This window comes from Acanthochromis polyacanthus, chromosome 15, assembly GCF_021347895.1.
Source record: "Acanthochromis polyacanthus isolate Apoly-LR-REF ecotype Palm Island chromosome 15, KAUST_Apoly_ChrSc, whole genome shotgun sequence".
Taxonomy (NCBI): Eukaryota; Metazoa; Chordata; class Actinopteri; family Pomacentridae; genus Acanthochromis; species Acanthochromis polyacanthus.
Window position 1 is genome coordinate 24,530,779 of NC_067127.1, and position 26,367 is coordinate 24,557,145.

The 26,367-nt window shown below is 41.4% G+C and overlaps 1 protein-coding gene across 2 annotated transcripts in view; it reads left to right on the forward strand.

Annotated features, from left to right (window-relative positions):
* Positions 1-26,367, forward strand: part of thada (THADA armadillo repeat containing) — a 137,503-nt gene that overhangs the window by 80,054 nt on the left and 31,082 nt on the right. For both annotated transcript variants that reach the window (XM_051959561.1, XM_051959562.1), the window contains exons 30-32: positions 7,496-7,599; positions 11,085-11,167; positions 25,132-25,502. In XM_051959561.1, the coding sequence (XP_051815521.1) occupies positions 7,496-7,599; positions 11,085-11,167; positions 25,132-25,502 (558 nt within the window). The remainder of the gene's footprint in view (positions 1-7,495; positions 7,600-11,084; positions 11,168-25,131; positions 25,503-26,367) is intronic.

A 26,367-nucleotide genomic window follows, 5' to 3' on the forward strand; every position in this document is an offset into this window, starting at 1 on the left:
TTTATTGGGATCTCTTTTTGCCTAATTGGGCGCGTCCACGCTTTGCCTACCCACTATCTACTTTTATGTGAAAGCCGATTTATGTGTTTCTTTGTGCGTGTGTTTTACTGGACGGTGTCATGGATTGCTGTGCAATTATTTGCACTTGCACTTGCTGTATGCTTGCCTGTGTGTGTGTGTGTGTGTGTGTGTGTGTGCATGCTCGCAGCAACGTGTGGTCAGTCTGTGGTTGCGGCAGTGGGAGGGACGGCAGGGCAGGCTGATAACAGAGTCTGAAGGGACCTCACATCCACCAAAACTATTTTTACCGGGCCCAAAAGTGGAGTAAGGCTTGTTGCAACACACACTCATACACAGAAATGACACACATGCACAAGCAGTTAAACGCCTCACTAGAAAACAAGGCGTACAAATAGGATTGATATCCTTCATATTTAGCACAGCAGTGGTGAGTTCTTTGCACCATAAAGCTGCAACAAAAGCTCTAAAGGGAGGTTGATTCTACTACTAAGTCATAGAGTATATAAAGAATTTTTGCATATGAATGAACTTGTGTTACATTGAAGCCCAGTTCACCCCACCAGTGCCAGGTAGATCTCTCTGTATTTGCAGTGAGATTTAAGAATGGTTTCTGTGGTGACATTCTCACTCGTGCGCACGAGCAGTGATGCATTTTACGGGAACCAGTGGTTGTTTTGCCAGAGTTGTAGAGGGGAGTGGCCGTAGTGACGGAAACGGAGTAGGCTACAGCAACTAGTAGTATGATGAAAAGTTTCTGACACTCCATATAAAAGATAAAAAGCAGTATTTGTGTAATCAGTCTCACTCGCAGAAGGATGAGACAAACGTTCCACACTGCAGGTTTAAGCATTTAAAACTGCATTAATCAAAATTTTTAAAGTCACATTTTAAAAACGAACTAAATCACAAGTCCCTCTTCTCTATTTAGTATTTCAATCTGTTTCAGTTCATTGATTTGGTTTTGTGGCCCACAACCTTACTGCTTAGTTTAGTGCCACTGCTCTAATTGAACCCATTTGTAAGTACAAAATCCAATGATAAACGAGCGATCTTATCCCTGCTGAGCACCAAATGGTAGGAAATGTTACCAATGAGATTGTGGCACATTTAGTAGCTAAAGATCCAAAGATTTGAATGCGGCTTTAAAGTAAAAAGTAATATGACGGTATAGAGAATGAAGAGTATAAATCTCCATGAATTTCTGAAAATTTTTCACAAGACTTGTAGCTTTAATAAAAATGGTTTTCGATAATGAAGGTGCTGAAAAAGTGCTCCCTAATTTACCACATATATTCAGTGACGTATAACAGTAAACGCAAAGCTCATGGCCTTTTGTGATCTTGAACACAGCATGTCTGTGTAGATTCTCAGTCAGCCAGATCATGGTAGTACTGAAAGTTTCAGTGGAAGATAAATGGACTTCTGTTTATTGGTTTCGTGTCTCATCCAAGAGGCCCTGTTTGGTTAGATTTAATTCAACATAGGAGTTTTTTAGGGTTTCTTTTAACTACATAAATTGCAAATACTTGTGTTTTTATTATTTGTTGGTCTCTGGTGACCAAGATTCAAGCTCAAGTGGTCTCTTTTAACATGTATTGAAATTTAATGTCATGGAAACCAATATGAAAGGTTCTCTTTCAGGTTTTTGACCACAAGTCAATGAAAATGTCCCTGCAGGGGTCATAGAAGTTGTAGGAGGACTGATAGAAGCCTTATAGTTATAAACAGAAGAAACAAAAAGAAAACAGGAAATCCACTTTTAGAGACAGTCAAGGAAATAAATCTGAAATTTGATCAACTGGAATAGGCCTGCAGCAGGTCTCTGAGCTGCTGTCTTATCGTCTTCCATTCATTTGAGCTTGATCCAATCCCAGCATCTCCTCCCACATGGGGTGTAGTTCTGCACTCTGTCTTTGGGAGGAGGAACAGGGAGGCAGCATTTTCTATAAATATTTCGGTTTTCTTCTTGCTGGGCTGGATTGAGCCGGTTCAGCCTCCCATGCAGGGACTTCCCAGCCCAGGGGATGAGGTGTAGATGTGTAGTGCAGCAAGAGAGTAAAGACACGGGACCCTGCCGCTGAAACCACAGCTGGCACTGGTTCTGCTGCTCAAGTGACCTTTTACTGAGCTGACTTGTGCTTCCAAAGAAATGGGACTATTTCATAACTGGGCGTAATAGCACTGATCACAGAACATATCCAGAATGTTGCTTGATTTGCAAGTTTCAGCAAAGTTAGTGGCATCTACGTTAGACAATTGAGACTTCCATATCAGCTCAAACAGGGCTATTGCAGGGTGTAGTACCTGGTTAGATGATGGATCATATTAGTACATCAGTCATGTTTGGTTGTTTACCAGCAAGAATATGAGGTGAGACTGTCGCTAATTTTCGTATTTTAAGTGTCCAACAAAACCAAACTGAAATAGATTTGGATGTCACAAGTGCGATATAAGTTAACAAGGTTTTACTAGTTTGGTACCATTGCATTGGAAGTAAACAGGGTGGTGGCGCACTGCTGGATTAATTTACTACTCTTTTGTCAAGCACAAGCTGCAACAGAATATCATATCAGCTGGTTAAATGGGTACATTTTTACAGGTTACACAGGTGGCCCGGGAATCTGCCAAATCTGGTTCAAATTAACACTGAAAATGGAGCCACTTTTTTTGATTTATCAGTCACATTGGATTCCAGGATGTGAAAAGAAAGCTCAGTGAATATTTTCAGTGACTTCTTGAAGTGTGACTGGAACCAGTTTCATGACAGTGGAATCACTTGGAAATGTTCAATATTTGGTTTGGGAATGTGCTCCAACGCTGGCTCCTCGTAGGTGGAAAAGCCCTTAGACAGTGACAGTGAGGGGAAGAAGGACCTGGGGGTGTGAAAGCTGTTTGTGAGAGCCAGTGGGTGTTGTCTGGGCGTGGAGACTGCAGGAGAAGAGATGAGGCAGGCCAGGACTCAGTGGCCAGGCTTGGTGCTACGTGGTCGGCCTGGTTTTTCCCCATGTTGCCTTCCCTGCACAGCGTAATGAATGGCTTCCTACTGGTCTGTGGCCGTGGCCCCAGCTTAAAGAGTATACTTACCAAGGCCCAGAATACACACCCCAGCCAGCCAGCCAGCCAGCCAGCCAGCCAGCCAGTGTCCTGGCCTCTGAACACTCCCAACCGCCAGTCCACCTGCTGCAGACTGGCTCAGTCTCTCACTGTCACATCAGCCACAGTCAAATGAATTTAATCTCCAATGGGAAACCTCATGTTTTCCTATTCAGAACTCAAGTGCCTGGAATGACAGTTATCTAGAGCTGGTATCATGTTGTCTGGTCAACGCAGGCAGGATATTTAAAGTAGAAATAAATACATCAAAGGGGATGCTAGCTGTGCCCTCTACGGGCTAATTTAGGTTTATCGCCCAGCAGTTGGTGACATCGCTGTGGAGGATTATGATGCTCTGTCTCTAACTGTTGAGTGCAGCTTGATACATGTTTTATGTATCGAGCTGCATGTATCAAGACTTAAACATTAATTACTTTTCACTGTATTTTCTATCTCTGTTTGAGTAACATTTCTGAATCTACTTGTTTCACTCTAGTTTTGTTACAACATACTTATTGTGAGTAAATTCCATGTACACCAGGGGAACACTGTTCTTCAGTCCATATATAGTGAGTGGACAAACAGGCTTTGCTCCAGGAAAAAATGTGTGTCTGATCACAGGGATTTTTAATACAAGTCTGATGTCTCAGCAGTGAGTTTTTATTGCCTCTGTTCCAGTGACAGCAGAAGCCAGAGGTCTTATGTTTTCAGGTTGTCCATCCTTCCATCCATTGTATTCTTGGGATTGTGATATTTCTTAAACACCTGTAGGACAAGCTCTTTTAAACTCAATGATAAACTGATTACAATTTGGTGGTCAAAGCTCACTGTGACCTTTCATACAATAGTTATGACAAAATTTCACACAGCTGTCCATCAACATAAAATAGTAAAGTGATGGTATCTTGTGTGTCAAATATCAATAAAGGAAAAATGAATGCTGCTCTGGGTAGAAAGCAATGAACTTGGTAGTTGAAAAGTGAAGAAACTCCAAGTTCTCTTTAAGGACAGAGCTAATAGTGAAGGATGATTCAAAATAATGATTGTCCCAGTTACTTTTTTGACATGCTTGGCAGTTGAAAGAATATTCAAACATGATTTAAAATATATTTTTTATTAATATATTGATAAACCAATACATTTAAAATCAGAGGGTCTTCATGAGGGTGAGGAGTGCAGTAGGTACAGGTGCATATAAATTCATTTAAGATCAGAAGTCAAGACTGGACAGACATTCATCATTCGTCCTGCCGAGCTGAATCAAATGGACCCCAACACATCTCAGTTCATTATTAATTTCAATATCAAACACTTCATTAAATACAATACTTAATACCTACACTACCAATCAGAAATTTGAACACACCTTCTCATTCAATGTTTTTACTTTATTTTTACTACTTTCTATTGTAGATACTGAAGACATCAAAACTCCGAAGCAAGATATATGGAAACAAACAATTGTGAAATAAGTCTAAATATATTTTATATTTTAGATTCCTCAAAGTAGCCACTCTTTGCTTTGATGACAGCTTTGCAAACCCTTCTCTCAATGAACCTTTATGAGGTAGTCTCCTGAAATGGTTTTCACTTCACAGGTGTGTCTTGGCAAGGATCATTTGTGGAATTTCTTCCCCTATGAATGGGGTTGGGACCATCAGTTGTGTTGTGCAGAAGCCAGTTTAGTAGACAGTTGACAGTCCTATTTGACTACTATTAGAATCCATATTATGGCAAGACCCAGTCAGCTAAGTAAAGAGAAACAACAGTCCATCATTACTTTAAGAACTGAAGGTCAGTCAGTCAGGAAAATTGAAAAAGCTTTAAATGTATCCTCAAGTGCAGTGGAAAAACCATCAAGTGCTCCGACCAAACTGGCTCCCACGAGGACCGCACCAGGAAAGGAAGACCAAGAGTCACCTCTGCTGCTGAGGATAAGTTTATCCTAGTTACCAGAATCAGAAATCACACATTAACAGCACCTCAGATTGGAGCCCAGATACTTTCTACACACAGTTAAGATAAGTCCTTCATTTCGCCCCATACCAGATGAAATTTCCACTGTTACAGCAGCAATAAACGTAGAATCAAAACAAAACAATAGCAAAATAACAATTGCAGTAACAATATTTACAATACAGTGTTTCCCCTCCCATATAATCAGTGAGGCGGCCCGCCTCGTTGGTATAGACCACCGCCTCATTAAAATTCTGCCGACATTGCCGCCTCACTGGTCCGCGGCAAAAAAAAAAAAAAAAGTGCAGTGCAAAACCCGCTTGACCGACGAGACCGCTACGGCGGAGACGGCCCGATAGTATATGTAACCCCCCCCGCTCAACAATTTTCAGCTGAAAGTGACCCCACCACCTCACAGCCATTTCAACCCAGGGGAAACACTGCAATATGTACAGGGTTGAGCAGTGAGGGTGAAACACTACAGTACTGACACACTGCAATACAATACAATATAAAGTGGCTTGAAAAAATGAGTTGAAAAAGTTCTACTAGTAGACACATCTCTACATCAACTGTTGAGAGGAGACTGTACAAATCAGGCCTTTATGGCTAAATCGCTGCTGAGAAACTACTACTAAGGAACAGCAACAAGCAGAAGAGATTTATTTGGACCAAGAAACAAAAGGAATGGACATTAGACCAGTGGAAATCTTTGGTCTGATGAGTCCAAATTGGAGATCTTTGGTTCCACCTGTCGTGTCTTTGTGTGACACAGAAGAGGTGAATGGATGGTCTCTACATGCGTGGTTCCCACTGTGAAGCATAGAGGAGGAGTTGGTATGCTGTTGGGGATTTATTTAAAATTAAAGACACATTGAACCAGCATGGCTACCACAGCATCCTGCAGCGACATGCCATCTCATTTGGTTTGCGTTTAGTTGGACCATCATTTATTTTTCAGCAGTACAATGACCCCAAACACACCTCCAGGCTGTAGAAGGACTATTTGACCAAGAAGGAGAGTGATGGAGTGCTGCGTCAGATGACCTGGCCTCCACAGTCACCTGACCTAAACCCAATCCAGATGGTTTGGAATGAGATGGACTGCAGAGTGAAGGCAAAATGGCAAACAAGTGCTCAGCATCTCTGGGAAGTCATTCATGACCGAGAAATCAAGAAATGAAAAACTATTTCAGGTGACTACCTCATGGAGCTCATCCAGAGAATGCCAAGAGTGTGCGAAGATGTAATCAAAGCAAAGGGTGGCTGTTTTTGAAGAATCGAAAATATAAAACATGTTCTGACTTGTTTTCACACTTTTTTCTCTGCTACATAATTCCATATGTGTTCATTCATAGTTTTGGTGCTTTCAATGAGAATCTACAATGTAAATAGTCGTGAAAACAAAGAAAAAACATTAAATGAGAAGATGTGTCCAAATTTTTGACTGGTAGTGTATTTCTGTAACAAAAAAACCTTGTGTTACTTCAAAATAGAATTATGAAATAGATGTAGGCTGTGTGAGAGCAAGGAACAGCGATTCCCTTTATAGTTTCATGTTTTGTCTCTGCGTTAGTTATCCTTATTGTTTTCATCTTGATCAAGGTCAAAGGACTTTTAAGCCTTTCTAAGGTGGACACATTCAAACCCAAATTTAGTGTCTGATTCACTCAACTTGCATGTTCTGGACTGTGATCCACAGAGGGAGAACATGTTCTCTCCGCACCAGAAGACCCAAAACACTGATGCATTGCAGGACTGTTTTACGTGTCTGTCTTTGAAGCCTTTTGGTTCCAGTTTCTGTTGTTTGTGAATCCACGTCTCTTTAGACTCAGACTACAGCTAAAGATTATATTCATGGTAAATCATTCTGTGCTATTTTCAGAAAGCGGTAAATAATGTTGATCAGTGTTTCTTAAGCACTAAGATTTCAAATGTCTAGATTTGTCTACAACCTAGAGATATTGAGTTTACCGTCATAGAGGACAGAAACCAGAAAATGTTCACATTTAAAAACCTCAGGTCAGAGAATTGTGACTTTCTATTTCTAAAATCTGATTGTTTCATTTTTAAAGTGCCTAGTTCCCTTGTTTCATATGAGTGCTAATCTAGTGAATTATTCATTTCACTTATATTTGCTAGTTACTTTAATTGACTCTACCTTGTCTCCTTATGTCTCACTTGATTGTCTGTCTTACATGTTTTAATTGTCAAAGCACTTTGTGAGCACTGTTCTTAAGGGTGCTATATAAATAAAGTTGTTATCATTATTTAATTATCAAAATAGTTGTCAGTTAATTTAGCAGTTGACAGCAGATAACTGATGAATTGATTGCAGCTCTAATCTTGACTATAGCTCAACTATCAGTGTAATAAATAATAGTCCTGTGTTCATGAACTCAAGTGTGTGTTTGTGTGTCTGCAGGTGCTGTTTCTGCTGCGCTCCTACCAGACTGACTCACACAGACCCCTGCCAGCAGGAAGTGGCATTGGCGAAGCCCTCCATCAGCGCATGTGGCTCGCTTCTCGGTAATCCTACACACACACACACACACACACACACACACACACACACACACACACACACACACACACACACACACACACACACACACACGTGCAAAGATAAGCATCCATCCCTCTCTTCCAACTCCCTCTCCAGAAGAATAGCTCCTTGTCTCAGCGTACATCCCCTCCCTGGCCGTGTCCGCTTCATGTCCTGCCCAGGCTTCCATTTCAAAGAGGCCGCCTGCTGACCCATCCATGGACCCCCCCAACACACACACCTCTGGCCCTCTCACTGCAGATACACCCCCCTCCCCCACCCCTCCTGCCTGGCTGAGGTCAGGCCCGGGTCTCCAGTCTCCCCTGTGGTCAGGTCTACAGCAGATAACACAGGGTCGCTGGGTTAGCAACACTAGCCCTGCTAGCTGCGCTTGGTTACACTGATGAGCCTTTATTAAGATGACGAGGTGAATTCTTGCTCACCAGAGCGCACCCATCGCCTGTTCGTTTGATCATGCAGCACCACAAAGCCCGGCGCCCGGATCTAAGGACATCACAGGTCAGAGGATCTCTGTTTTTGGAAAAAGAAAACCTCTTAACTTGTCCAGAACACCACTAATTTGAAGCGGCCGCCTTCCAGAAAGTACGGAATGCATTGTTCGTCTAGTCTGAGTCAGTGTTGGGTTCTGGCCTCACACCGTTTCTGTGTTGTGTCATTTTGGACTTTTTCTGGCTCCAAGAGGGTGTCAGCGCTGTAACGATGACTGCGAATGCCCATGTAGCTGACTGCAGTTGACTTTGGCTCTGTGGTGGCGTATCGGGCACAGCACCAACCTATTACAACCTCCCTGGGGTATTGTTTGGATTGTGATCTAATGATTGAACTTCTTACAGCCTTTTTTTTAAAACGTTAACTCACATTCAGACACACATAAATACGCTTAACCCGCTTCACAAGACTCATCCCTGCCAATCTGTTCCCAGTTAAGATGCACACACATCCTTTGCCATCATCCCCATCATGTGTGTTGTGTATGTATGTGTGTGAAACTGTGCAGAGGGTTGGTGTGGGGGCGTGTGTGATATTAATATCTGAGTGATGAAAACATGACGTCAAGCTCACACACTGTCTCTCTTGTTCTCTCACAAACACACTTGTGGGCTTTCACAGCGCTGTGGTCATACTTTTGATTGAACTCACACATAAATACACACATATTTCACAGTGGCCACACATGCTGCTTCACACGCACACAAACCATATGCAGACAGATCATATTTATGTCTACGCTCACCAACAACATAACCGTAATAGTTCTGCATTGTCACTGGCTTCATAGTGAATCAGCTTTTGAATGGTTTTTTTATGAATTAAAAGGAAAGAAACACAAAGCTTTTCTTGTTTATATGTGTGTTTGTAAACAGCTTACAACCAGTCAAATTCATGATCATACAGCTGGTGGCCTCTCACATGATGTTCACACATTTTTGGCTGTTGGACTCACCACAGTTTAAACACACATCACTGTCTCGTTTAGCTGTGATATGTGTGACGTTCTCTCAAGCTGTTGACCCACTAAAAACAGTAACTTTTTGTCTGGGTCAGTACACATTAATATCCCTCATTTATCCTCCAACCAAGGCCACACAGACTAACAGGATAATAATATAATATGATAATAGGAAATCCTCAGTGACTGTACAGTAGCAATAATAGAAACCCCTCCCTGAGTAATGCAGTAGTTTGTCATGTCAACAAGGCAACATTACCCAATATTAGTTTTAGATCTTTGTGCTAAAGTAGCAAATGAGAACATTTCATTTTAAGCTTTTGAAAACCAAAACCCTCTGGCAGGTTTGGAAGTCTTGTTATCTTTTCAAAAATCAGCAAAGTTACAATATTTATTAGAACCACAAATGACAAAACCAGAAGAAAATCTTTAAATTTGTAACTTTTTTGCCTGTGGATGTATAATTGTTGACATGCAGTTTCTTTGGGAAGATTAGCTAAACCAAAGCTGGGAATCTTAAATGATTTAATTTAGATGACATATTAATTCTACATGTCTCTCCTAAAAATTTGCTGCAACTGCATTCCATTAAAAAGCTAACATTTCTGTGCTCCTCAGTGCAAGTGATTCAGCTCTGACCCACAGACACAAAATTCACTGACTTTTGGGCTGAACTGCAAGTTGCGTTTGTTTACAAAGCAAATAGGAGACAAGTGTGGAAACTAATTCAAAATGTAAGTTGTAACATGACTGTAGTGTGCAAAGGCCACCATTTTTTCCAGTATTGGTGGGGTTACCAATATGGGCTCCTAAATCCAGGTTCCAGGTGCAGAGTAAAATGAGCAAAACCTTTACAGAAGCAAAAAAATGCCCAGAATCTGCTGGGGTTCAAAGATGATTGTGTCTTATTACTCCACCAAGAAACATGGCCTAACTATGTGACGATTGGCATTGGTTTGTCTGTCTGTCTGTCTGTGTGTCAAAATTATTCAAAAACGAACTGACGAATTTGGATGAAATTTTCAGGGAAGCTCAGAAATGACAAAAGGACCAAGTGATTTGATTTTAGCAGTGATGCAGCTTAAAGTTTTGATCCATGAGTTTGTTACAGATCTCTGCATCATTGCACGATAGTGGCACAGCGGCACTGTAATTATCACTACAAGTGAACACTACATCAGCTGCCTGCTGACGATCACATGATTGCGATCCTGCTGCAAATCCACCGCTGCAGACCACGAATTGTTTAAAGATTTCATCTATCAGAAATGATACAATGACTGAGCAGCGGAGTACTGCGCTCCGAGTGCTTTTCGTATGTAATGGATTTGTTGACATGCTCAACTGAACTCCTTCTGAAATTCAGTGACGCATTAGACACACTTAGACACACTATTGACTGAATGTAGTCAGATATATCTGACTCTGAAATTTAAGCAAATTGTCACTGATATATCAAGAGAAACTAAAACAAGACACAAAACAAAGTTTGGTGTAAAATGCCAGACAGAAAACACCAGTAAGGGTGCCTTGAGGTAAAATGATTTGATCGAACTTCTGATTAATAACTAAAATACGTTTCACAGTCATGAAGCTGCAGGGTACAGACATTCGCCTGAGAGACCCCGCCACTGTATCATGACGATTCTCACAACCAATAGATTCATTGAGTCACAATGTCCAGTGACCTAATTTTAACAGTTTGTGGTGAGACATGAGCCTATTTCTGAGGAAAATGATTGTCTGTGATCGTAATGGGAAACAGATGATCAGTGGCTAGAGGCTGCAGAGTTATCTCCTTAAATCAGCAAGTGGTTTAGGACCATTTAAGCAACCTCTTGAATAAAAGAGATCATTCATTATGGTTCTTAAGAGCAAACTTTGTGTTTTTACCAATCACATCTAAAAGCTTCCTCAAGCTTTCTGATTTAACTGATTTTTTTCCAGTTGTCCCTGCTTCTGGAGATCAAAGACAAGGTTATGTTGCTCTCTTTTCAGACAGAACAGCTGTGTGGTGAGCAGAGGAGCCTTTCTGGATGTGCTGGTGTGTCTGTGTGGGCTGAAGATCAGCCTTCTGGAAGGTGAGCACGATTGCACTTCTTGAAGAACAACAAAAATATGCAGAACACAAACACAGCTCCTGTTCACTCTCTGCTACTATATGGTGACGTGCCAAGGTGTTTCCATGGCTGTCAGATGATCTTTCATGATATTTTATGGCCCTCCCTTCACAAGAGACATGATATACAGTGCTGTGAAAAAGTATTTCTAGTTCTAATTAATTCTATTTTTTTGCATGTTTTCCCCACTTTAGTATTTAAGATCATCAAACAAATGTAAATATCAGATGAAGGTAACCCAAGTGATCACAAAATGCAGTTTTTAAATGATTATTTCATTTATTAAGGAGAACAAACTATTTGAAGCTCCTTGGCCCTGTATGTAAAAGTAATTGTCCCCTAAACCTAATACCTGGTTGGGCCACCCTCAGCAGCAACAACTGAAATCAAGCGCTTTCTACAACTGGCAATGAGTCTTTCACATCTCTGTGGAGATCACTTGGCCCACTCTTCTTTGCAGAACTGTTTTCGTTCAGCAAGACTGGCTGGTTTTCCAGCATGAACAACCTTTCTGATGTCATGCCGCAGCATTTCAATTGAATTCAAATCTGGACCTTGATGAGGCCACTCCAAAACTTTCATTTTGTTCTTTTTAAGCCATTCACAAGTCGACTTGCTGGCGTGTTTTGGATCGTTGTCCTGCTGAAGAACTCAAGTGCACTTCAGCTTGAGGTCACAAACTGATGGCCAAATATTCTCCTTCAGAATTTTCTGGTAGAGAGCAGAATTCATGGTTCCATCCATCACAGCAAGTAGTTCAGGTCCTGAAGCAGCAAAGCAGCATCAGTCATGTTTGTTTGCAAAAGTAGGACGAGCCTTTATGTTCTTCTTGATCATCTTGGGTTGCTTTGTGACCTCCTGGATGAGTCATCGCTGTGCTCTTGGGGTAGTTTTTGTTGGCCGGCCTCTCCTGGGAAGGTTCACCACTGTTCCATGTTTTCTCCATTTGTGGATAATGGCTCTCATCATGATTCTCTGGAGTCCTGAAGCTTTAGAAATGGCTTTGGAACTCTTTCAAGACTCATAGACATCAGTTACTTTATCTCTCATCTGTTCTTGAGTTTCTTTGGATTGCAGCATTTTGTTGCAGCTTTTTGAAATTTTTTGGCCGACTTCATTTTGTCAGACAAGTTCTATTTAAGTGATTTCTTGATTGAACAGGTCTGCAGGTAATCAGACTTGGGTGTGGTCAGTGAAATTGAACTTGCTGTCCAAAAAATGTGATTAGCCACAGTTAAGAGGCACAATTACTTTCTCACAAAGGACCAGGTAAGTTTGGATAGCTTTTTTCTCTTAAAGCATTAAATCATCATTTAAAAGCTGTATTTTGTGTAAACGTTGGTTATCTTTGTCTAATATTTGAATTTGTTTGATGGTCTTCATCATTTAAATGGGGGAAAGATTTTTTTTTTAAATAATTATTTTTCATGGCACTGTAGTTTCTTTGACAATTCAAAACCAGCAGATAGTTACTTTGAGTTTAACTTTTTCATTCATGCTGTTCACAGCAGTAATAATATCGTGAGTTTCTACCATCACAGTGAAAGAGACAACAAAACCAGGGACAGTAATATCACTGTAATATCAGCTAACTGGTCACGTAATCAACTTGTGAGGCACTCAGTCCTGCAGCAGAATCTGCTTCTCATTCATATGCTCAGGAAGTTACAAATACACACAGTTTTGCTGTGGTATCACTTTACAGGCTGCTTCTGTCTTTCAGCCCTGTTCAGCTGGTGAGCAGGAACATCAAGAGAACTCTCTGCACCTACTGTTTGACATATGACAGACCTGCTTCTGATCAGGTTGATGGCCTAAAAATATTGTTTTTGCAGCTAACGGGCTACCAGGCACATCATTGAAACTGCCACCTACTTGGAAACTCAGTCCAGTGTATGACAGCCACAATATCCTTGTTATTTTGTTCAACATGGCCAAAGTAGGAGTTTTAAACAGACCAAACAGGTAAAATGGATGGCAAAAAATTCATTTTCAAAGTTATTATATTTAGGACATTTTTACCTTCATCGCATATCAGTCATTAATTATTTGATCTCCAACACTGAATTTGAGAAAGCATTATTTTGTGTTTTCTGTAATTTTACTGGTAAATCAGTTCATCTTAGAGTAGTAGTTAATGATACTGTGCAATGACAATTGTATTGTCAGTTCCCCCCATATAAATACTGAACTTTCCACTACTTTGCACCTTATAGACTGTCTCATCATTTCACTGATTTTCAACTTTTAACTTCAAACCTGTTTACTGACTGACTGTCTGCAATCTTGTGGTCTTGTCATGTCTGCCTGTGTTTGCATGTATTTATGATTTTGCATTTTGCCTGTTTTGTTTCTTTCCATCTGCAGCAGTCATGTCTCTGTTGCAAAAGATGTCTTGCTCAAGTGTCTGAATGATAAATATTTTTTTGAAAAATCATGATACTTAACTGTTATTGGCTATTTCATTGCCGTTAAAATTTTACAGTATATTCAAGCTTGTTTAAGGAAACAGTGTTAGACTTTTCTGGTTTGAAAACATTTGTTCTCAGTCTTATGGTAGTCTTGGTGGTGCTCTGCTGATGTCAGACAGTTGCCGGACAGTTATCAGCTCAGTTCGCAGCAACTGTGTTCGCTCCATTTGCTGTGAACTTCACTTTGAATCCCTCCATGTCTGAACAGACAACCCTGCAAAGTTTGTGCGCTGCTACACTCTCCATTTAGACTTATTGTTGACAGACGCCAGCTTCATGTATCTGGTCGTTCAGAGAAGCCCCCTGTTGTGTGTGTGTGTGTGTGTGTGTGTGTGTGTGTCTGTGTGTGTGTGTGTGTCTGTGTGTGTGTGTGTGTGTGTGTGTGTGTGGTTGCACAGACCTGTGGGGGTCTCCGCAGTGGAGGAATGTGAAACCGAAGGCGAGCGATCTCTGACAGATGGTGGGACTGTGCCTATGACCCAGTTTATGGAGGAGTGCTGTACGGAGAGGAAGGAGGGGAGGGGGAGCCGCTCATGTTTTTGGTCGGCCATGTGCTAGACACATGTTGGTCTTGACAGTGGAAATACCGAGGATTTCTCCAAACAAGCCTGTAGATTGAGGGCCCGGCCTGCTCTGACTTGGCTCTGCTCCTTACATAACTAAATAAGCACCCTCTAGCTTACGCACCTCTAATGCCTCTATTATTATTGTAAGTCTGTCTTTAGCTTCATCTGTCAGCCTCTCTCTGGTGCTGTTTGAGCCCTGCGTTCCTCTCTCTTTATTTCCCCTTTCTTCTGCCCCTCACATCTAATCCCTCGCCCTTTTCCTCTTGTGTAATTGCACTTCTCAGACGAATCAGATGTTGATTTAAAAAGCCACAGGTTGGGGAAGTTCATATGAAAGCAGCAGGCTCCTAAGAGTGCCTGGCACCAGGGGTAAAGAAGGTGAACAATCCTCTTTTTCAATATTACTTCTGTTTTTTTCCCCTTTCTTACTGGCACCCTGCATTAAGTAGGAACTTTGCATTTACCAGCCAATTCCTCTCTGCTCTGAGCACAGGTCTTTGTGCATGTGTGTGTGTGCATGTGTGCAGACATTTCTCTGCCCCAGCTCTTTGATCCATGCAGACTCATAAAACAGCCCTCTCCATCCATTGCTTCATCTCTACCTCTGCCAGTCTTCTGTTTCTTTGCTTGCCAGCTATGCCAGTAAAATAAGCTGCTAGGTTTGGTTTGACAGAGAGAGAGAGAGAGGAAAGTGGGAAAAAGAAGACCGACACAAATAGGAGAAGGAAAAATGCCACAAAAATGGTTCAAGTGTTAAGTGAGTTTGCTGGAATTAAATGTCTTTCCATTAGTGTGCTAGCAGATGATGATGATGATGTCAAAAAACTGACTGCTCCTGTGCCTGAGAGGCTGGAGTCAGCCTTAATTCATTCTATTCCATTAAAGTGAAGTGACTTTTTAAATCAGGGATGTCACAGTGGCAGTCGTGAAGAATAAATATTTGATTCTTTAGTGTTATATTTTAATATTTTTGAGCTTACTACAGAATATGTTCACATGTTTCCCTTTTTCTTTAGTGTTCACATGATGTGCTGGTCATATACTTATTAGTTGCTGTGATCACGCCTCCTCTCCCTGATGGTTGTGATGAACCCCTTTGTCAGATTTTCTCAGCCATCCAAGAGATGAGCAAAGGAATTCTCTATCCTTGTTTAAAACAAGAATATATTCTCAAGCATAAAGGTACTTTAAGGACTTTTTTGGCCACTGACAGCACTATTGAGCAGGTTTTTACTCATGAGTCCCTGTTTTGTTTGTATGTCATGCATGAAGACTCATGCACAGCAAACATTGCACACTATTTCACTAAAGCCTTTTTCATACGGATGCGTAACATTGCTGCTTCATCACCCTCTTACAGTGAAGACATAGTGTCATTCAGATATTCACGTTATTTTTTGCTTTCATGTTCTTCACAGCTTCATTTAGTCTTTCCCACACAGTGATGCACTATTTGTCATACAGACAAGGTTGGTCATGTAGCACAAATTAATACATTAATCATCAAAAGGCTAAATCTTTATCCGTTGTGTAATGAATAAATTAACTCCAGCTTTTAAAGTGACTCTTTGTGACAGATCATCTGTCCAATGCAAAGAAAGGTAAACAGTGTGACCGGCTGTTAGATCCAGACTGATCTTGTCTCTGTTGGGTATGACTTGTAATTATTAGTAATTAATGAAATTACTGACATTGTTCCATGTGCCTCCATCTGCTCTGGAGACACTCATATGGGTCCTGATGGTGTCTGATATTGCAGGTATTTAGTAAACGTGGAGGAAAGACTCCTACACAGCTGGAGAGGACAAAACAAACTTCAGCTCCTTGTAATGTTTTATGTATCAGTGAGTGTCATTAATCAGCTAAAATCTTTGTCTTCATCACAGTACAGTTTTATTTTTGCGGATATTTCAGTTTGTAATAGATTTAATTGTAGAGAAAACTGAACAAGAAAGGAATATTGTTTCATTTGTGTACACAAACATTTTTTGTGGTCAGTAGAAATATTAATGGAGAAAAGTGCATAAGCCCTCCCGAAATTACTTCACACCACTCAGAAGTACATCAGCTCTCCCTATTGGCTTGAGAGTTTCTGTGATGCTCATTCAAACATGAAGCCAACACATTCAGGTGCCGTCAGATTAATGGAGCGCATGTCTAAAGGGGACAAAGGGTACCATTAAAGCACTGACCACAGCAATGTCCCTGCAAACCTGGAGAAGGCTGTAAACAAACAGACTGGCAAAGAATGCAGTATTTGCACTGTTTTAAAAATCAGCTTTGCAGATGTTCTGCAAGCAAAGAAGATGCATTTAACATGAATGTTAGGAGTCTCAAAGACAGTTTGTTTTGATCAGAGATGGAATAGGAATATAAATGTGTTCTCAAGGTCTGTGTGTCCTCATCCGGTTCATTACATGTTCAGTAGATTTACTGCAGTTTCATTTCCTGTGAGTGTAACCACTCTAATGTATTCCTTTTCAAACTTTTGGGTTAACATGAAAGGAAGAAAAATTAACTTTGTAACAGTAGCTTTGAAAAGCGCTAACTCATTTGTGTGAATCAGCCAGCCGAAGCTTGGACATTGTCTTCCATTTCTTACAGTATATTTTCACAGGGAACTCTTCCCATCAATATGAAGAAAGGAATCATTAGAGCTTCCAGTAACACTCTGTGTACATACTGTGAGTGTTAAATTAGGATAGACTTGAAAAAATTCCAAACCAGTCCTTGAAGTTGAATCTGTCTTAGTGCACACAAAAAATGTGTTGCCATAATTAGTCTTCCAGCAGCTTTAGCACATGGGATTGATGTGCATCTTTGACAGCTTGGTAAGCCATGTGGATCCATATTTGGATACTCGCACCCATTTAACTTTAAGATGTGCTTTTTCCGAGGGGAATTATGCACCATCCTCTGCAATCCAATGTCAAGAGAAGAAACTAGTATCCCTCCTCCCTCTTCTATGAAATACTACAGGATGCTCCACACTTTATGCCCTTTGCAGTGTTTCCCAACCTCAGGGCCAGGACCTTAAAAAACGGGTCAAGAGTCATCTGAGGATCATATAAATTTTTTTTCACATCTGTGCTTGTCATGTCCTCAGAATCTACTCGGATGAAAATGGTTAGCATCACTCTTTGCGAGTAGTTTGCAGGATGTCCGAATAGACACTGGTTAGACTACAAAAATCCCAAAAAGCTGGGAACCCCTTCCCTACAAAAGAGAGTACATGGCCTTTAAAACATGCTACTTAAAATGTAGTGTTGAACTCAGTGCTTTCAAAGCAATTTACATTTGGAATAATGTTTTTGAAGTTTATCATTTGCATGTTGTGCTCTTTTTGTGCTGCATCGTGACTTGGTGGTTAGCACTTTCGTCCCGCAGCTAGAAGATCCCTGGTCCGTGTCCCAGCCTGGACCCGGAATCTTTCTGCTTGGAGTTTGCATGTTTTCCCTGTGCATCCATGGGTTTTCTCCAGGTACTCCGCCTCCCTTCTGCATTTCAAAAACATGCTGAGGTCAACTTGTAATTCTAAATTGTCTGTAGGTGTGTTTGTTTGTCTCTATGTGTAGCCCTGTGACTTGTGACCCATCCAGGGTGTCTCTTGCCTTCACCCTAGGTCAGCTAGGATAGACTTCAGCTCCACATGACCCTAATGGGAATTAAACAGTGTGTGGGTAATGGATAGATGGATGTTGTGTTCTCTTTTGTGGATGTGCTTCATCTGTATTATTTAACATTAATGTGGCCAGTAAAGGAATAAAACTTCCTCTGAAATTTCCAAATCTATTACAACTGTGACAGCTCGTCAAAATCATCGTCTCGTTTTCCTTGATTTGTATCCAGTAAGAACATGACTGTTATTGTGTAGAACCCATTGTGCTAATAACATCATTCTGACCTGCTGGGTCATCAACATAGGACCTCTGGAGGGTGTCATGTGTTTGCAGCTGATCCTTTGGAACCTGTGGGTTGTGTGAGGGGGCCACTATGGATCAGACTGCTGGCAGTGCATCTTGTGGATGTTCCATTGGATTAGGAGGCAGCGTTTAGAGGCAGACTCAGCACATTGGGCACTGTGTGCAGTTTTTGGATTGTCCTGGTGTAGTAAATGGACCCTGTTTCAATTGATTCAGAGGAGTCAGGAGCTGTTATCAATTTTAATCACTCAAGACATATATACAGTCATGGAGAAAATTATTAGACCACTCTTGTTTTCTTCAATTTCTTGTTTATTTTAATGCCTGGTACAACTAAAGGTACATTTATTAGAACAAATACACTGATAGCAAAAATAGTTAATAAGAATTTAAGAGCTGATATCTAGCCATTTTCCATGGTTTTCTTGATAACCAAAATCACTTCAGTCTTTACATCAATAGCTTTGGAATTGTGCTGCCAAAAACGGTGCTTTTAGGCATTCCATGTTTTCCTTTCAGTCTGTTTGAGTCACATGATACACACAAGAGATAGTACTTGATTGCATAGCCATTGTTTTTGATGACTGCAGCACTGCATCTTGGCTGCTCTCCACCAACGTCTGACAGTGTTCTGCTGTCACAGCAGCCCATTCCTGTTGCACAGATTCAAACAAATTTGCTTTGTTTTTGGGCTAATGTTTCAGGATTTTCCACAGATTTTCAAATGGATTTCGATCTGGTGATTGAGCAGGCCAAGGTATGGTTTCAGTAATGTTCTGGTTCTCCTTCCATGCTTTAAGTGACCTTGCTATGTGGCAAGGGGCATTGTCTTGTTGCAAAATCCAGTCATTGGAGGCAGGAAAGAGTTTTCCAGCTGATGAAAGAAGACTGTTTTCAAGAGTAGCCTTGTACATGACCTGCTTCATTCGCCCTTCACACAGTTGCATTTGCCCTGTTCCACCCATACTGAAACAACCCCAGATCGTCACTGATCCTCCCCCATGTTTTACTGTAGGGACTAGACAGTCTGGTTTGTAGGCTTCTCCAGGCTTTCTCCTATCCAATAAGTTGGCTGGAGTGGACATCAACTGAAAATTGGATTCATCAGCAGTCTAATCCTTGTGATCCTCAGCAAAGAGTAGCCAGGCCTTCCTCAGCTTTTTGTCGATGAAGGGCTTCTTCCATGCCCTGTGTGACTTCAGACCAGCTTCAAGAAGTCAATTTCCAACTGTCCTTGCCAAACAAGTCACATTTCTCAACAGTGCCCGCTCATTTTTAAGGTCCTTGTAGGTCTGACGACAATTCCTGACACAAAAATGGATGAGCGCACGGTCATCTCATGGGGTAGAAAGACGTTTCCTGCGGTGACCAGCTAGCAGTTTGGTAGTACTGTGTTCAGCTTGTTTTTCTTGGTATAATGAATGGCTGTCTTGGAGATCTTCAGTTTTTTTCCCTACCTGTGTCTCACTCGTGCCAATATTTACACACACGCACTACCACTACCAGCCATCGAGAGAATGCCAAAAGTGGGCAAAGCAATAATCAAAGCAAAAGATAGCTATTTTGAAGAATCTAAAATAGAATAGAATCACTTTATTTATCCCTGAAGGGAAGTGTGTGTATATATATATATATATATATATATATTAAAAAACATGTTATTTACTACATAATTCCATATGTGTTCATTCATAATTTTGATGCATTCAATGAGAATCTACAATGTAAATAGTTAACAATAATTTAATGGTTACTAAAACCGTAACTTGTGTCCAAACTTTTGACTGGTCGCGTATATGGACTTAGTCAAAAAAACCTCTGGCCCTACACACATACTGTATATGTGTGTGTATGTGTGAATGGCTAATTAGTGGACGCACCCCAGCAAACCGTAAAGCGCCATCAGCATGAGAAGGTCAGCTCTCACACTTGTCAGACACACACACCGACACACACACGTAGCGTCTGGGGTTTGTTTTTCACAGTTTGGGTAATGACGGTGGAAGTTGATGTGAAATCCAGCTGTGTGCTTGCGTGTGAGAGCACGTGCAAGCATCTTGCCAAAGTTCTAGCTCGACACAGCAAAGTGTCGTTACTGCCAACTTCTAGAGGACTATGAACAGTGCTAACGGTGCACACTTTCTTCTAGTGTTTGTGGTATGCCTCTTCATTTACTGTACAGCACACTTACACACACCTTCATCATATGTCCTGAAATATTGCATAGTAGACTCAATCTGTGTTTAAATGGTGCTGGTCTGCTTGGACTGGATGTGGAGTTTGTATCCCAGTGTTCCCTGGATAAGAATATTGACATTCTGTCCTCATTTCAAGCTCAGCTTCGTGCCCATCTTCTCCTAACTGTAAGCCTGGCCTGGGTTTATTTAAACCAGATGTTGTGGTTAGATTTAGTTTAAATATTTGACCTGTGCTGTAAAACAGGCCATCACACATATAGCGCTTTTGTTCCTCTCTCCTGCTCACACATAAACCTTTACACGGGATAGTTAGCCTCACCCACAGATGATACCAATCTAGTCCTCTAAAGCTTTATTGCTTTATGGGGAATATTTTGATTTTTCTACGTGTATAATGTGTGTGTCTGTTGTTTTCATAGGCCACAAAAGTTTGGACTGCATCACTACCTAGTGCAGTCTTACCGTTTTCATTTTTGGGCGTCTACACAGGAATGCTAATACCACCAGGTTAAGGCTGGACTCTTTCAAGTCTTAAGTTTCATGTTCTAAAACATGACAGACACACAGGGGAAATCAGCATAACCACTGACCTTGGTAGATGTTTTGCCTAACTTCAGTCTGTGTTCTTTTTATTCTGATGTGTTCTCATGGTTTGATTGCAGAAAGTAAAAGAACTGAAATGGTTGGCAGTTCATTGAATAACATTCATTAGTTTCTCCATTAACCTTCCCTGTCTTTGTAAAGCTAAAACAAAGTTCACGTTAGACTGATACACGTCCTTCTTTTTAACGTAGGATGTAAGGTTTGAATATTAGGGATCTCAGGTCACTCAGGCTTTTAGTAGCTAGTCAGTTGTTGTTAGTACAGTTTTAATTCCACCACTTTCAATAGTCTATAGCCTGTTCCAGCACCTCTGTGAAGCTATAAACAGTGGTATTTTAAATGAAATGCTAATGTTTAGCAAGATGACCGTCCTGGGTTTTGCGAATTCACATGCTATTATTTGGTGAATTAACAAGTAAGAGTTGTGTAATGATGAACAGCACTTTTTTTTCTAGTGCAGACAGAACTAGCAACTAGCAGACTGAGTAGATTTTCGCCAATGCGACTAAAATGAATTAAAATCACATACTCCAGCTCCACTTGGTAATTATTAACTGTTAGGATTTTCTGTTTTTCTTGATCTAATACGACACTAAATGTATTTGGAAAAGACTGAAATACATATTATGACCTTTCAGAAACTTTCCTGATTTGTTCATGTCAATAATTTACTTTCAGGTCAGTGCTTAGCTCCTTAGACTTTCCCACTGTAGTGGTTGTAACTGAGTCTAGTAAGTGTATTAAATGGGCCCTGTTTCAGTTGAGTCAGAGGAGTCAGCAACTGTAGTCAATTTTAATCACTCAAGACACATACATATATAGTCATGGAAAAAATATTTTTAACATGCATTTTTAGCTTATTATGTTGCTGTCTTTGGAGTGGCCCTGATCAGAGAAGAATATAGGGGAAAGGGCTGTATATTTTCAAATTCTGATGTATTTTTTTGTTTGGTCATTTTTTATTTAGCCATTTTCAGATTTTCTGTCTATCCCTACTTTAAGCTGTGTTTATTCACTTTAGTCACAGAATATTATTTCCCACTGGGAGCCCAGTTGAAGGGCCCATCGAGGATGCATTTTCAAAGGCTGGTGGTTGAAGGTGGAAAGTCAGTGGGCACCTTTTGAGTCTGGGACTGTTGGTGAGATAAGTTTGATAATCATTATTCACCGTTTCCATTTTATAGCCCAAACAATTTGTCATGTACTGGAGAAATTAGCTAAATACTTGGCAGAATGATTTGCAATACAAGAAAAATGAGTTATTTGCAACCTGTGATACTGTGACTTGATAATGTCATTAGATAACAGTTCAGGCCATTATCCAAGTTTTCCCAATTCATCGTCTGGAAAACATGATCATCCAATTTCAATCTGGACCAAAGTGGTGCTCTGACCAACACTGCCATCATTAGAGCAACACTGCTAAACAAGCTAAAAGTTCATAGAGAGTTGTGCAGAAATTCACTGTTTTTTTTTATTTTTTAATCGTCTGTAAATGCCTGAAACAAACCATCACAGTGCACTAAAACTCTCCATTGAGACCGGTCCCTGCACAGCATTTATTAACGCAACACTCTGGTAATCACAGTTCTACGGCATCTGTATACAGTCCAGCTGCAGGTTTGCACATGAGCAGCGTAAAGAGACACAAGAGTTGTAGACACAGATTTAAATAAACACAGCTGTGGGAGAACAATGGCTATTTATGATCAGACATGAAAATCACAGTGAAATGGTCCTCACAGGAACGCCTTTCATTTGCTGCGGGAAAGCTGGGCTACTCCTCCCTCCTCCGCCGATCTACTTTAATAAATACAGTCATAAAAAAGCAGCTTTGCATCCTAACTAATGATGTTTTTCCTCTTTCTTTCTCCTTTCCTCACTCATTTGGGCCTTTTCTTCTTCCCAGATCTTTCTCTCATTCTCTTTTATTCTTCTTTCTCTAATGAATGGATTTGGAGTCAGTTGAAAGGGTTTTTCCCTACATTGTATGTGTAGTGTTTTTCTGTAAAAGTCAGGTTTGAATCAGGACCGGAGCATCGTAGTGGACTGTACCAGCATGTGACAGGCTAGGGGTAACACACTGTTTCTACAAACACACACACACACACACACTCTCCATGTTACTGTCTGTTCCGCCATGACAGACAGCTGTTTTCTCTTTGACACGCTCCCATTCTCCTTCAGTCATCCTCCTCTCTTTCCTCCCTTCATCATTGGTGTCATTACTGTGCTCTTACCCCCCATTATAACCATTAGGCTATGCTCATTTGGCCCCGGAGCCCCCTTTGAGGATCGGGTTCTATAGTAACCTCACCCATCTCCACGGTAACCCAGCCCATCTCTGGAGGAATGCGGCATTTCCCGCTCTTTTGTCAGGCCACGTTTTGAGTGGCGCTGCGGGGCCATATTGAGTTGCACTGGGTTTCATAAGCTCTCTGTGTGGGTGTGTGTTTGTGTGCGCGTCTATGTTAAACTAATTGAGTTGGCTGTCAAAGCGGGGTCTGTGTGCAGTCTTGGAGCTGTACTGTAGGGAGGAGCAGAGCTTTAGAATGGCATTGGGTTTCTCTAGAGCTGCCCTGCCTCTGAATTATACTTGAATTTCACAGGAAGTGCGTGTGTCCGTGCACATGTGTGTTTATTTGCGTGTCCATCTCTCCCTAAGGGTGCATGTTCACAGGTGGCTTGGCTGGCACAGCCATGGGCCTTTCCAAACACACTGACGCAGCCTTTCCTATAAAAGTCAAAATAGAAAGGAACAGAAGACACAGGCTTCTTCAGTCTGCTCTGTTGTCTGCATCTGTTCTCTGTACAAAGAGGACTGTGTTTATTTAGCTTGGAAAGAAGTGGGACTGGATACATCCAATGAATTCAATAGGAATATCTTAATCTTTGTGATTTTAGAGATAGCTGTGGTAGAAAGAAGTTCTGACTTGATTAATCTTGTCAGACATGGACTAGAATGTTGTACATATGTCTGTAAATTAATGCTTTTTGGCATTCAGGCGCAGCTCTCCATTATGTAGAGTGAATGTTCAGAGGTATCTTTACTCATATTTGACAGAACCATAGTGGATAGAGATGTACTGCTCTAGTAGTTATGTAAGAGTTAGCCATGACGCTAAAAACAAGTGTTCTCAGCTCTCTGAGGCTGCATCACTGATGTATTCGTACATCCCTCCATTCAGTTTCTGTTGCTTATCCAGAGTTGGGTTGCGGTGGCAACAGGCTAGCCAAGGTAGTTCAGACGTCTATCTCCCCAGCAACATTTTCCAGCTCCTCCTGGGAAGTCCCAATACATTCTCCAGCCAGATGAGAGTCCATCCTGGGGTCTGCTGCCAGTCACACAACATTTTTGTTCCTGATGCCGTCGTCTCTCTTGCCTCTGTTTGTTTTGACAACGTGTTGTCCAAATCCAGCAATACATTTTTCCGTCAATGTCATAATTTCTTTTGATTATTTTAAGATTCAATTCTGCTGCCCAAGCTGAGTTAAGATATTACTGGTACTTTGTCATTATCAATATATTCCTACAGCATGGTGATTTGTTCTGCTGGATAGTGGTTTAGTTACCAGATGGCATTTGATTTGGAAATTGTAATTACCGTATAGAGGTTTTGTAAGGTAATTTAACTCTTTAGAGCCCCAACAGAGGAGGGGCAGAAAAACATGAAAACACACATTTGATCTGATTTGACCAACCTTGGACAACAAGCATAAATTAATACTTATTCACAGTATTTCTTCTTTTCTTGTAGGGATTTTTTTCTTGATTTTCTGATAGGAGACTATATATCAACGGACTGATATATTACTATTATATTGATGTATTACAGTCTTTGTGTAATGTTGCTCTGCAGCCACTGTAACTTTTTTAGAGTTGTAGACTCTGTAAACTTTTCCAATGGACTCAGATGTCAAATTGCCGTGGCCTGAAGGCAAATTGGTGTAGATTGTAAAACATATACTTAATGGTAGCAACAACAAAAAATGAAGCTTTTAAAGATGTGCAGTATGACCAGATGAAATTTTCCAATCAAGAAATTACTGCAAAAGTTGTGTAACTGTGCCAGAGTAGCACAACCCAGATTCAGTGATCAGCTGAATTAGAAATATCAGCCTCAAACAGTGTGTTTCGTTAACATTACGTCTTGTGTTTGTCAGATTCTGAGGTGTGCACACTCCGTCAGAAGACTCTGTCCGTCCTGATGTCCTCAGAACTGGTCACCTCTGGCACCACCTCTGCTGCCCTTGGGCCTGGCAGCACACAGTACCTTCTCAGCTTGGCCCAGGTAGCCCTCAGTGCCAGTGTGGAGTCCCCTGAGCTGTGGGACAGTTCTGAGCCGACGTCCCAGCTCCTGGAGCATCTGCTGCGATGTCGACAGTACGAGGTGAGGGAGCTGGCAGTGGAGGGGGTCCTGAGGAAGCTGGAGGAGGAGGACAAGAGGAGCAGACCTCAGTGGCTGTGTGAGACCACCCTGTCTAACCTGACCAGCCTGGCTCTTCACGAGACACACCCCCAGTGTCTGGCCAAGGTGAGACCACACACACATTTACACAAAAGCATTATAGGAGTTGCATTCATTTGCTGCCTGTATGTGCCTGGTTGTTTTATAGAAATGTGTGTGTGCCTGAGCCCTGTTGATCTGTGTGTCAGCCCATAAGGACAGAATCTTAAATTCCTGTCCTTACACAGTGGACTCCTTCAAAAAATGTTTTTTCCTATTCAGCACAGTTTCACTGAACCACAGTGACATTTGCTGCAAACTGATTAAATGCCGAAATCATCTTGCAAAAGCTTGCGTGAGAGGCTAATCGGCCGCAGGGGGAAACGCCAAGCACACTGGCAGTGAACTGCCTCTCTCACTCACTTCCACACTCTCTGAGAGGTTTGGTAGGCTCCCACTCTAACAAGTTTGGAGAGGAAAATGCGGCCTATTTCCTGTTTGGGGACAGAAGGTCGTATTTCAGTGTGTTCATAAAGCGAGGACAGGCTGCCAGCAGACCTGCTCTGTTACTCCTGTCGTTAACACTCCTCCAGTGCTGAAACAACTCAGCACTGCTGCGAGTCACTGGCTCTGTGAGTTTCTGCCCCGCTGCAGACTGGTGTGCATTTTATATGAGTTGTGTTTTAGCTTTCTCTTTTTTAAGTATGTGTGCGTTTGGTTGTGCATTCTTTGCCAGGCTCTGCTTTACAGGCCAGCCGTTAATGTTTAATGTGTCGGCCCCGTTAAGTGGAGCCTCCCCTGCGCCAAGGACACGCCAACCCAACAGGCCAGTTGCCATAGCTCGCCCTCAACTCCACTGAAGCATTCTGGGAGAGTTGCGAGCCAAGGACTTTTCTGCCCAGTGATGCTTCCAAAGTCTGAAGGAAACTAACCTGTCATCTTCAGCACTTAC